This window comes from Leucopleurus acutus (genome assembly GCF_964270905.1).
Source record: "Leucopleurus acutus genome assembly, chromosome: 20".
In the NCBI taxonomy this organism is placed as follows: domain Eukaryota; kingdom Metazoa; phylum Chordata; class Mammalia; order Artiodactyla; family Delphinidae; genus Leucopleurus; species Leucopleurus acutus.
The window spans coordinates 10,266,167-10,278,667 of NC_139162.1; the positions used below are offsets into that span (position 1 = coordinate 10,266,167).

At 45.9% G+C, this 12,501-nt stretch overlaps 1 protein-coding gene across 1 annotated transcript in view; it reads right to left on the minus strand.

Annotated features, from left to right (window-relative positions):
- VAT1L (vesicle amine transport 1 like) overlaps positions 1-3,202 on the minus strand; it is a gene marked incomplete at both ends in the record, with an annotated part of 145,323 nt that extends 142,121 nt beyond the window's left edge. Inside the window, one exon of the mRNA XM_082862511.1 lies at positions 2,976-3,202. Within this exon, the coding sequence (XP_082718637.1) occupies positions 2,976-3,202 (227 nt within the window). The remainder of the gene's footprint in view (positions 1-2,975) is intronic.
- Positions 3,203-12,501: the final 9,299 nt, after the last annotated feature.

Sequence of the window (12,501 nt, forward strand, 5' to 3'; positions counted from 1 at the left end):
ATTAAAGTTGATGCTCTGGCAACAATTTAGATGGAAGACTGGGCTATCCCTCCCACCCTGCACACCCCGCAGTGGTTCTTCCTGAGCTGCGTTTGACCATCAAGCCTCCACTTTGGGGGGAAAGCCGTATTACTCTGGGAATGGCCAGAGAATGTCTCCTTAAGCCAGACATAAACAGATCAAAGGAGCCATATTCACTGAAGAAAGGAAAGAAAGCAAGCTTGTGTGCCAGAGGTCCGGAGAAGTAAATCACATATCTTGTGGCTTTTCCAGAGAGGGAGACAAAATAGAATAAAAGGAAAACAGCAGAGCTTTCAGGGGAAACAGACCAGGATTCAAATCCTATCTCTACTACCTGTGTGATGTTTTAGCAAATTACTGAACATCTCCAGGCCTCAGTTTGCTCTACCATAATACCTACTGCGCTAGACCACAGATGAGAGGGGTAAATGAGATAAAATATGTATTTCCCCTGCCTCTTCTCTTCCATTTCCATAAAATTTATACAGTAACCAACTTGGACCCTCATTCCAGGTCTGAATACTACTAGTTCAGATAAACTATGGTTTATTCTCTAGCAAAAAGCATATCCTACTTGATGATAAAAGGTTTACATTAAAAATAGAGAATGAGAGAGAGGGAGGGAGAACAGATAAGAGGGAAACCTTCATCCAGGAGGCGATCAGCTGATTCATAAAACTACAGAATGAGTCTTCCTGGCTCCAAGGCTAAACTTACAGTCAATGGGCATCTTTGGCCAGCCAATCCTAACCTAGTGGAGAAAGAAGGGCCCAGCGGGCAATCCTCACAAACAGATTCCAGCCCCACCTTGCAAAACCGATTATCTCTGCTTCCAGCTTGGGGAAATGAAAATCAATCTGGGCCTTTGCAATACTGTATTCCAAAGCCACCCCCTCACCCCCCGTGGCTGGCTAGCTTTCTGAACAACTGGGGTGGGGGATCTGCAGTGATTCCATTGTGTGTGTGTGTGTACGGCTCCAGTGAAAAACAGGCTTCAGTGTCTGGCTTTGAAAATCAGTCTCCGGGCCTTCATCTTGACATTATTATTTCCAAATGCTTCAGATCCTCTCAGCATTTATGCAGTAAGTGAAAGGCTGGAGAACCCAGACCTATTTGCCCTGCAGATGACAATCTCTTCTCTTAAAAAGTAGCTTCAACATTTTCACTCTCTGAAAATACACTCTGACAAAGAGTCCTAGAACCCAGTCCTCAATTTGAGGAGGGTCATAAATTACACACACACACACACAGTATTTTTGATAGGTGGTTTAGGAAGGAGAATGATCAATACACAGTTTTAATGTTACTAGATAGACATTCTTCCACCAGCAAGTGAAGAAAAATAATGACTCAACAATCCCCCTCCAGGCGTCTTTCCTCCATCCATTCATCCAGCAGTAACTTAGTCATTCAGCAAGAGCTTATTCAGGATATACTGGGTGCCAAGCTCTGCGCTGGGCACTGGGAATTTATTGGTGAGCGGGGCAGAGGTAAGCTCTGCCTTCTGGGGTCAGCCAGCTTCGTTCAGCAAGAGTTAACAGAACAGAACTGTATAGGATCCCCCAGTTGGCCAGAGCTTTGTCCCCTGCCCTGAATTTCCCAGGGAGAGGCCCCTGTGTTTAGAGTCAAACATGACCGGCCCCATATGTGATGAGTGAGCCAGAGAGCAGCGACCGCCTCTCTCCAGCCTCCTTCCAGTCTGGCGAATGAAACCTGCGTCTGCTCTCGAAGCGGCAAAGGGGAGGGGAAGCTCCTTTGCCTTTTTCTTGCCTCTAGATTGCTCCCAGATTCTGAGTTTGGGGGTCTCACCTGGGAACCGGTGAGCTGGCTGCTCCTTTTAGGGAGCAGTGTCTGGTGGGGGCTTTAAAAAACCGCGATGGGAAGGAGTGGGCCCATCTCACTCAAGAGTAGTGGTCCAGTGAACCCTCTGGGATGAGCCCTCCCTCCCCAGAATTCCAAGGAAATGACCATATAGTAACAGCACAAGAGAGGCTTAAACACTCCAGGAGGAATCCCAGCCGGTTCGGGGGGTGGGGGGAGGGGGAAGGGAGAAGGGAGGCGGCAGTCTGAGGTTCCCTGGGGAGGAATGGGGAATAGAAGGGTACTCAGATTGCTGAGCTCCTCCTGAGATGGCAGCAGGAGTTAGGAGAAGATTCAGTTGTTTTGTTTGTTTGTGTTTTTCCTCTTCAGAGAAACACAGAAGATGCCTGTGGGGAAAGAGGGGGGATGAAGTAGCAGTCTTGGCCTCAGGCCTCACGGGGCTGAGATGCTAGGTACCTAGGATGCTTCCCAGTTCCTTTGCCCATATCAGACCGCAAGGACGGGAGTGTGCAGCTGTGAGGAGGAAGGACGCATTTCCCCAGCCCCGCACTTCGTCCCCAGCCCCACCAGGACAATAGCGTAGAGGCTGAAAAGGTCCAGTATCAAATCCTGGCCATGCCACTTAGTGGCGGCCGAATGATCTTGGGCAAATCACTCTCCGAGCCCTGGTTGCCGCACCTGTAATGGGGGACAATGATGGTACCTAACTCACTGGGTCCCAGGAAGTATTAAATAAGATCGCACACATAAAACTCTAAAAAACGAAAGCTCGTACACAGTAAGCCGACGGTTATTTTTTAAGCATGTTATCGTCAAACCCCCTCTCCTGGCAGCTGAGCTGTCCTACCCCACGGAGAGCTCCCGCGGCGCAATCTTCCAGACCCTGAGCGCTGGGCGCCACATCGACCCTTCCCCTCTCACAGGCTCCTCCGGTCACCCCTAGATCCGGCTCGGGGAGGGCGAGGGCCGCCTCTCAACATCCTCCCCAGCATCAGCTGGCCCAGGGCCTCGGGGAGGCTCTGAGACCCGGGTGAGGGCGCGGAGAGGGGTGTCCACGGAGGCTCTCCCCCCACCTGCTCCCCGGAGCACTGAGCGCGCAAAGAGAGAAAAAGAGAAAGGCGCGGATACTGGACCAGGCTTTGACGCGGATCTTGAGCTCGCCGTCCTGCGGTTCGGGCATGGCCTTCCTGGTGACCCGCAGCTTGTTGAGCCCCCCGAAGCCGGCCAGCACCACGGCGCGCATCTCCTGGGCGTCCCCGAGGCGGTGAGAGCCGCCGCCGCCCTCCGCCGGCTCCTTGACTGCCTCCTTCTCGATCATTTGCTCCGTCTCCTCCGCTTTCTCCACGCCTTCCTTGGCCATGGCGCGCGCGGGCGCGGGGCGCACGGGCTGCAGCGGCTGAGGCGCGGGGGGCTCGGGGCTCTTCTCCCGCGGGTTCCTCCTGTTGAATGTGGGATGCTCAGCGGTGCAATGGCTGCAGCCTCTGCGAGCAGCGCCGCGGTCCACAGCCTCCGCCGTAATCCTCCCAAGAGCCGCGCCACTGTCCGCCCCGCCTCGCTCCCCACCGCTCTTCCCTGCCCGATCAAAGCCTCAACTCCAGTTTCTCAACCAGTGTCAAATCAAGCTCTTGATCGTAGACCCAGAGTCCAGATTTGCCCCAAACTCCTGAGTTAAACATGCAGAGAGGACGCCTTGTCCTCCGCTGTGGGCGCAATACTTCATTATATACGGTGCAGGTTGGGCGCCTTGAAATGGACAGAGATGAATGTCTGAGTCTGGAGGACGCCTCCCCGCCCCGAGATTGCCTCCTCTCCCACCGACAAGCGGGAGCGGGCGGGATAGACTGGAAATGGTGCTTTTTCCCAAACCATCAGTCCCAGCTAGAAGAGAGGAGAGGTTGTGGAAGCTGGAAACTAGAAATCCCTCTCGCTGCCCCAGGAGTCCATATCCGGGGTCTTCGCACTCAGGACCTCCAGAGTTATCGCGGATGCTCTTTACAGCATCGCCAGGAGCATCTTCCGATGGCTAATTCTCACTACCCGCATCATTTGGGGCCGTTAAAGAGGCTACAAAAAGAATTCAGTACCAGAAAGCGGTCCTGTTCTTGATTTGACCTCCCCCCCCCCCAGAAGATCAGATCAGTGTGCACCCCTCCGCAACACAGTCGTGTACACACACACACACACACACACACGTGTGTGCGTGCCCACGCGCAGCAATAACTGGCTTTTTGTCTTTTGTTATCGAGGCCTTTGAAAAAGAGCTCACGGGAAAATCTTAGATTTTTTTTTTTAAGGAAAAAAGATGGGGGATTGCCTTACGGCAGTTTAAGGAAAGATGCAGTTGAGGAATGATAGGTGTATATTCTAGTTACTGTGCAACCACAGCCAGCCTTGGGATCTTGGATGACTCATTCAGTCTTTCGAGCCTCAGCTTCCTCATCCATAAAATGGGTGCATTAATTTCGTTTATTTGCATTGTGCTAAATGCTGGGCTGGACACGACTTTCGATAACTCATGGTCCTTACCTTAGAGGAGCTCATTCTCAGAGTGTGAGGCAGGGAGGACACAGTCAACAAATCGACAGGACACAATGAATAGTGTCAGTGCCTCTTCTCCCTCGGCCTCTCTGCTTTAATGCCCTGGCCTTCTAGTCCTCAAAAAGAGTATTAGGTTCCCTCCTACCCGCTGTTGTCCCCAAGCCTGGAATGTATGTCCCACCTCCTTGTGTTAATTCTTAGTTCACTCTCAACTCAAGCACCCATTCCTAGTGAGAAGCTCCCCAACCCCAGGGTACGTTGGCTGTCCTGTATGGTAAACTCTCATGACAGTTTGTAACAAACTTTTATATGATTACCTGTTAATGTCTTTCCCTTTTCCAGCTGTGGTCTTCATGTGAGCAGGAGCTATTTCTGCATTTATCCAGCATGGTTTCTCCGGGAGGTTAGCACGTGATTGGTACATTGTAGAATATACTCAGAAAAATGCTTGTTGAATGAATGAATGAGTTTGTGAATGCAGATGCTACCCAGAGGAGGGTACAGTTGAAGAAGACCTCAGAGAGCAGGGGACTTGAGCCAGACCTTGAAGATGAGCCAGATTCCTCAGGCGGGTGGTCTCAAGCACCTTCAAACACATAGCAAGGTGACAGGCGATAGGACTTTTGGGAAGACACTGCCTTATTCTACGTGAGCTGAGCATTGGCTCTGTTTGGCAGTCACTGGAGACTAGGCTGAAAGGTTGGTAGGCACCAGCTTTTGAGGAGTTTTACAACCTGTGTTATAAAATTTAAGACATAATCATGGAGGCAATGGGCATCACTGAAGGCTTAAAACACAAAAACAAGGGAATGGCATCACCAGACTGCATTTCAGGATAACAACTTTGGCAGAAAGGGGGTGATGGTTTAGAGGATACAGTTACTAGAAGCGTGGAGATCAGTTAGAGACTAGACAGACAAAAATCAATAAATCAATCAGTAAATAAGAGGCTCAGCTGGGGCAATGGCTGTGGGGTGGAAGAGAGGAGATTAAAAGGAAGCTGAAGGCTTGGCTAGTGAATTAAACATTTTATGGTAAACCCAATTGTCCAAATTATTAAGCCTGTTGGCATTGTGAGATATAACGTTGAGGCTGGATTCTACCCTGAAACAAAAATTGTTTTTTCATAAATTTATTTATTTAATTTTGGCTGCATTGGGTCTTCGCTGCTATGCATGGGCTTTCTCTGGTTGCGGCGAGCGGGGGCTACTCTTCATTGCGGTGTGTGTGCTTCTCATTGCAGTGGCTTCTCCTGTTGCCGAGCACAGGCTCTAGGTGTGCGGGCTTCAGTAATTGCAGTGTGAGGGCTCAGTAGCAGTGGCTCGCGGGCTCTAGGCGCAGCTTCAGTAGTTGTGGCACATGGGCTTAGTTGCTCCGCGGCATGTGGGATCTTCCCGGACCAGGGCTCGAACCTGTGTCCCCTGCATTGGCAGGCGGATTCTTAACCACTGCACCACCAGGGAAGTCCCTGAAACAAGAATTTGAGTGCCAGTGGTTTATTTTGGAGGTAATCCCAGGAAGCTCCCATCAGGAAGGCAGAAAATGAGCAGGGAAGCACTAGAAACCAACATAGGGTGTGTTACCACGGGGACAAATGGGGCTCAAACCCAGAGACAGTGTGGAACAAGCCTTAGTGTTATCCCTCCCAAGGAGTAAGGAAATGGGTATTTTTAAACTAAGTTTTCTGCTGATTGAACAGCTAAAGGCTGTTCCTGGAAGTGTTAACTCCCTGGCACTTCCAGCCTGCTCCAGGTACCTGGGCTGAGATGCCCCAGTCAGGATGCTCTCAGTAAGAAGCCATCACCTTAGACAGGGAATGGTGAGTTCAGAGGGGATATGGGCTTGGCGCTGACAACATCTGCAAGGTGTGGTATTGTTTTGGGGGTGACTACTCTTCTAGACACTTTAGGTATGTTTTGTGATTTGATTCTCAGAATAACCTTATTAGGTAAGCATCATTATTCCTACTTTACAGAAGACGAAACCGAGTCTTAACATGGTGAATTATCCTGCTCAAAGGAACACAACAACTGTGGTGTGATACACAACTGACACCAAATGGGTGCTCTTGACATGTCACCATGCATGTTTATTTGGGTGGGTCAAATGAGTCCTTCCCCTGATTGGTAATACTCCATGGCATTTTTGGTGTTCTTTTCCCCTTTATTGGCCTCCTAATATTTCTGTCCCACTAAGATCCCTTGCCTCGATTCTGAGGGGTTTCGTTTAGCAACAGTAAGTTAATCTACTTTGCACTCAGCACACTGCATGTTGAAGAGAAAGTGTTTGCCTTATAGTATGTTAAAAGGAATATAATTACTTCCTCCAAGGGAATCTTCTGGCTGTTTACAAACCCCAGATTATAATTAGTTTCCAGCTGATTGTGACAACAACTAAGAGGAAACACACCACAATCTGTGCTGCTTGGGGAGGAATACCTTCCTCTGCGTCTTATATACCACCATTTGGATCATTAAGTATTCCCAAATCTTCTCCTCTCTGGTGGAATATGACAAGTGCCATACGGCAAGGCATCTCTCCAAATAAGCACAATAAATCTATTTTCAATTTATAAAATTGATTCCCTGGGCATTAGCTCATTTAGAGCTTCAGTGGTGAAATATCTTACATTGTAGGGCAGTGTCACACAGCAGCCACTGCTGGTGAAATATCGTATTACAACTCAGTTCTATTAGCTTGTATATGACGTGGGAACAGGTGTGTGTCCCCGTGGGAGGAGTATAGACAGTCAAAATAGGAACTGCTCAAGGTATGAACCAACTTAGGGCAGTGTCACACAAAAAACGTGAGATCTTTGAGCAAGAATATATGGGAAACTATCTTAGTATGATTTCAGAATGGTTTTCTAAATAACTTGGAATGGTTCAGTAACTTTCCAGAGAAATAGGTTACCTGGAGCAAACGGTCAATGTCTGAAACTATATCCTTCAGTAAGATTTATTCTATTGTATTTTCCTCAATACAGTTAGAGTCATTTATTATAATACATTGTTTAATCTAAAAAATAATCCTGTGCCATAGGTACTATGATCCTTATTTTACACAGGAGAAAATTTAATAGAAACTGAGTAACTTTCCTGAGGTTACCTACTTAGTCTGTGGCAAGCTGGGATTTGAAGTGGGAGTCAGTTGACTCTAAAGTGTGGATTCTTAACCACTATGCCTAATGCCTATGGTTTTATAAGCTGTTATATGTTTCAGAATTTCCATAGAATAGGTTGAGAGGAAGGAGAAAAATTTAGAAGGTCAGTAATGAAGAACGGTTAGTAGTTGATGGCCACTGAAAGATTTCAGTAAAATCCAAGAACTCATATTCAAGGATGTATGCTATAATTTCTTATAGTTTGGGTTGATGTAATTTAAAAGGTAATGAAGCATGATTGACACAAATACAGCATTATCTTCAGAGAAGTACTGGATAGGTGTGCAGCCCATCCTGAAGGTGGTAGAATAAAGTTCCTATTTATATATCGTAGGACCAGTCATAGATGGTTAACTCTAGATGTGTCAGAGGGAAAAAAAATGAACTGATATCCGTTCATCACCTTTTGAGTGCTGACCTTGTACTATTGCTAAGTACTGGAGATAGAATGGTGAATAAGACAAACATTCTCAGTCCCAATGGAGCTAGCATTCTAACTAAGGAGAAGTATATTGGATTAGGTTGGGTTCCCCAGAAGCAAATCTTTCCTAATTCAAATATTTGAGTACAAATGGCTTATTTGAGTGGTGATTCTAGGAAGTAGGCATCTGTGGAATTGATATAGGGAAGGGAAAGAAGTCAGTCCAAGGCACATTATCTAGCAGGTTATCACTGTCATTAACTCAGGTTAAATCCTGCTGGGGAACTCTAGATGACAGTGTAGAACACACCTCAGAGGTCTCCTCATCAAGAAGCAAGTTAAATGGAGTATCCGTCAACTCCTATCCATCCTCCAGTCCTGTTGGTCGAGGGCTCTTTCTGGGGGTTGCTAACCATCTACCCTTTCTGATCTGCCCTGTATATGGATTGTTTTGGAATTGGCAGTTAGACCAAGCTATCCTGAAAGAGTTGCAGGTGTCTTGATTTAAAGACATTGGGTCATTGTGCACGGCAATGGTGAGTTCCAAGAAGGTGTACGTGGAACAAAAACAATCACTGCTCTATATATGAAACCAAAAAAATCCTAGTATGGTAGGCACTGTAAAGAAGGAGTAGAATGTGCTGTCTGGAAGGTCAGAGAAGGCGTCACTATGAAAGTGATGATAAAGTATTAGGTTCAGCTATGAATAACAAAACCCCCAAATAAGAAGGAGCTTAAAGAAAGTAGAATACACTTAAGAATGGTATGGTGTCTCCACAACGTCATCGAGATCAATGTTCCTTCCAGCTCTGTACTTCATCTAGATGAAGGATTGGCCCGCATTCTCATGGTTCAAGATACAGCCCTCACACCCATGTCCCAGGTAGCAGGAACGAGACATGTGGGATGGGAGAGAAAGGCCCACATCTTTCTTTTTAAGGAAACTTGAGGAGACCACCAAAATATTTACATCTACTTACCTCTTATTGGCCAGAGCCTAGTCACATGGCCATATCCTGCTTCTAAGGAAACTGGGAAATGTCGTTTTTTCTTAGTTAAGTGACAATGCTGGAGGTGAGAGTCAGGGTTCGATAATTGATGGGGTATAGGAAAGATAATCTTGGGATGTGGTATATAGAGATGTCTCTGAAGGGCTTTTAATAAATGAATGATATTGTGGAGAATGGAGGTTAATCCTCATAACATCTGAAAGTGCAACATTATCCAAGGATCTCAATCATGTGACTCAATCCTGTGCTCTCAACAACTCCTTTAAGAGAGCTTTTCACCCTTTTGGATTTTTCTCTTCAAAGGAGTTTGACTGTCATTTTATAATGAAAGTTAACAAGAAGACTTAATTCTCTTTCCATAACCGAAAGATGCCAGTCATGAGACACTGAAGACCATTTAGCTCTTTACGAGCCCAGTCACGTATGACTACAATTAGAAACATTTCACCTGCTCTTATTCTTTTATCCGTAAGTAGCTGTTATCCCTGGAGACGTGGTCTTATCGGTCAGTAGTATTTGGTACACATGATTGGCCAAGTGAGGAGAACAGTATACTGCACAGGAGTGAGTAAAAAATTTCAATCAAGTAGCTTATGTTTTTGAAGCCTTGTTCATGCTAAAAGGTAATTTTTGAGTGATTTATTTTACCCCTCCCTCTGAATTTTATCAAGTATTTTCCCTTGATAAATGATTTCTCGTATGCATCATCACTGCAATGATGCCATCTGCTTCTTTCAAATGCTGCAGAGAGCTCTGTTTTTCCCAGAGTACTTTGCTATAGATCATTGTGAATAATGGTAATGTGATAGGGATGAAAAATTTAGGTTCAGAAGCAAACAAGCATTTACTCCTCAGATGGAGTCCAAGAGAAACCCGAAAGGGGGAGAATTCCCTCCCCGACCCCATCCCAACCATTCATTTTCTTACAAGCTGAGAACATCATACTACAAATCAGGATGAATTAACCCTCCAGCTAACTCAGTCTCTTATTTTCCTGATGTCTCTGGTTTGGGCTAAGAGCTGATTCCCCTCAGAGTTTTGTTTCCATCGTTATTTGATTGGCCCAGATGGTTGGGGCTTTCTAAGAGTGGTGACTGTGTGAAGCTACAAGATCTCAATGTAAACTGAAAATACTCAATATGGGAAGGGCACATTTTGCCTTTCCTGTTCTGAGGTTAGAAGTATCAAACCCCAGGAAATAGGGAAAATCTCTTCAGGAGCAAGCATCCTACCCTTTTCCTTTTAGTATGCCTCTCCTCTTCACAGAGTTTAGTGGGGTGCTTTACACAAAGTAAGTGGGCAAGAAAGAATATCCATCTGTCATCCATCCATCCATCCATCCGTCCATCAATCTATCCATCCACCATCCATCCATCCATCCATCCATCCAACCATCCATCAATCTATCCATCCACCATCCAGCCAACCAGCCATCCATCAATCTATCCATCCACCATCCATTCATCCATCCATCCATCCATCCATCCATCAATCTATCCATCCACCATCCATTCATCCATCCATCCATCCATCCATCCATCCATCCATCCATCTATCCATCCATTCATCCATCCATCCATCCATCCATCCATCCATCCATCCAACCATCCATCAGTCTATCCATCCACCCATCCATCCAGTTCCTGTATTCTTACTAGGCAATAAGCAAAGTGGAAGGAACACATACCTTGTTTCCAGAACTTGTTCGTATCCCAGTTTTCTGTTTACTAGCTATGTGGCTTCTAGGCTCCAAGAGATTGAGAGAGTTGCCCACATTAAATAAGGATCAGAAGACCTAATTTTCAGGATGTGAAAACTATGTGAGATACCATGCCAAATCCTTCCAAGTATTATTTCCCACACAAAGCCGTTGATGAATGGACAGTAATTTCCTCTCTGCTTCCTTCATGGGTAAGGCTTGGTACATGTCCTGAGAGGGAGACAGACACATAAACAACATGGCACAATGTCCTAGGGAGGCAGTACAGTGCAGATAGAGAATAGGTGCATAGGCTCTGGGATTGGATGGTCTGTGTTCCAGTCCTGGCTTGAACTCTTCCTAGCTGTGAAATCTGGGCTAATTCCTTTTCTGTTGCTTTATTTTCTACTCTGTAAGATATGGGTATTGATCACACCAATTTTACAGATTTGTGGAGGAATTTTTTTTTTAAGTTACAGATATCTTTTATTTTGTTCTTTTTTTTTATGTTGGGGGTAGGAGTTTATTTATTTATTTTGGCAGTGTTGGGTCTTCGTTTCTGTGCGAGGGCTTTCTCTAGTTGTGGCAAGCGGGGGCCACCCTTCATCGCAGTGCGCGGGCCTCTCACTCTCGCGGCCTCTCATGTTGCAGAGCACAGGCTCCAAACACGCAGGCTCAGTAGTTGTGGCTCACGGGCCTAGTTGCTTTGTGGCATGTGGGATCCTCCCAGACCAGGGCTCGAACCCGTGTCCCCTGCATTAGCAGGCAGATTCTCAACCACTGCGCCACCAGGGAAGTCATGTGGGGGAAATTTTAAAGAAGTAATCCAAATAAATGTCTATGCTTAGAAGAAATACTCTTTATATGTTAGTGTATATATATATATATATATATATATATATATATATATATATATATGTTAGTGCTTTGTAGCTGCCTTTGTCATCGCACTTAATATTTCAATAACTGTGTTTAATTCATAAAGTAGAGAGTTCCAATCCAGCCTTTTACAAAGTTTATTCAATGACACAGTAGTTTCTGGGGATATTGGTTGATGCTAGGGTAAAAGGGAGTTCTGTTATTAAATTTTCTTGTGTCTCTGTAGTGCAGTTAAGCCTTTTTCTTTAATGTAGGTCATTTTAGAGACACGCAAATCTTTTGATTCTCTAAATGGAGATACTGAACGCAGCTTCACCCAAAATTGCTTGACTTCCAGCCTTTTTCCCTTGAAGACTAGCATTCTGCAGGATGTCTTTTGGGAGAAGATGCTCTAGACAAATCAATGGATAAGTGTTTCGTGAGTGGCTGCTCAGGGATAGCCACTGTAGAGGAAAGAGAAAGAGAAAATAGCACGACATGCCCTCAGTGAGCTGAGAGGCGTGCTTGAGAGAACAGAAAAGTACAAACAGTTTAGAGAAGCCTTAAACACTAAACTGGGACCCAGAAAGATTATGAAACAGATAAAGTGGGTCTGATGGGGGGCACAATAGGGAGCAGTGGAGACTGTGGCAAACCGGGGTGCAGATGGCCCTTCTAAACTCAACTTCAGTCTGTCATTGCCACGTGAGGACGTGTGCTTAGTGTTGCCAGGCCTTCCAAATGTTCAAGAGAAGCCCGAAGTCTGGATTTTTATGTGAAATCTCCCCAACTTAAAAAATCCTGACAAATATTACATAGGATGAAAAAAACTTATCTGAGAGCTATATTTAGCCTATGTGGCAGCAACTCGCAATGTTTGCTCTAAGCTAGGCATTCTCAGACAGGGTGATTTGGGCCCCCCCGGGAACATTTGGCAACGTCTAGACATTTTTGTTTGTCACAAGTGGTG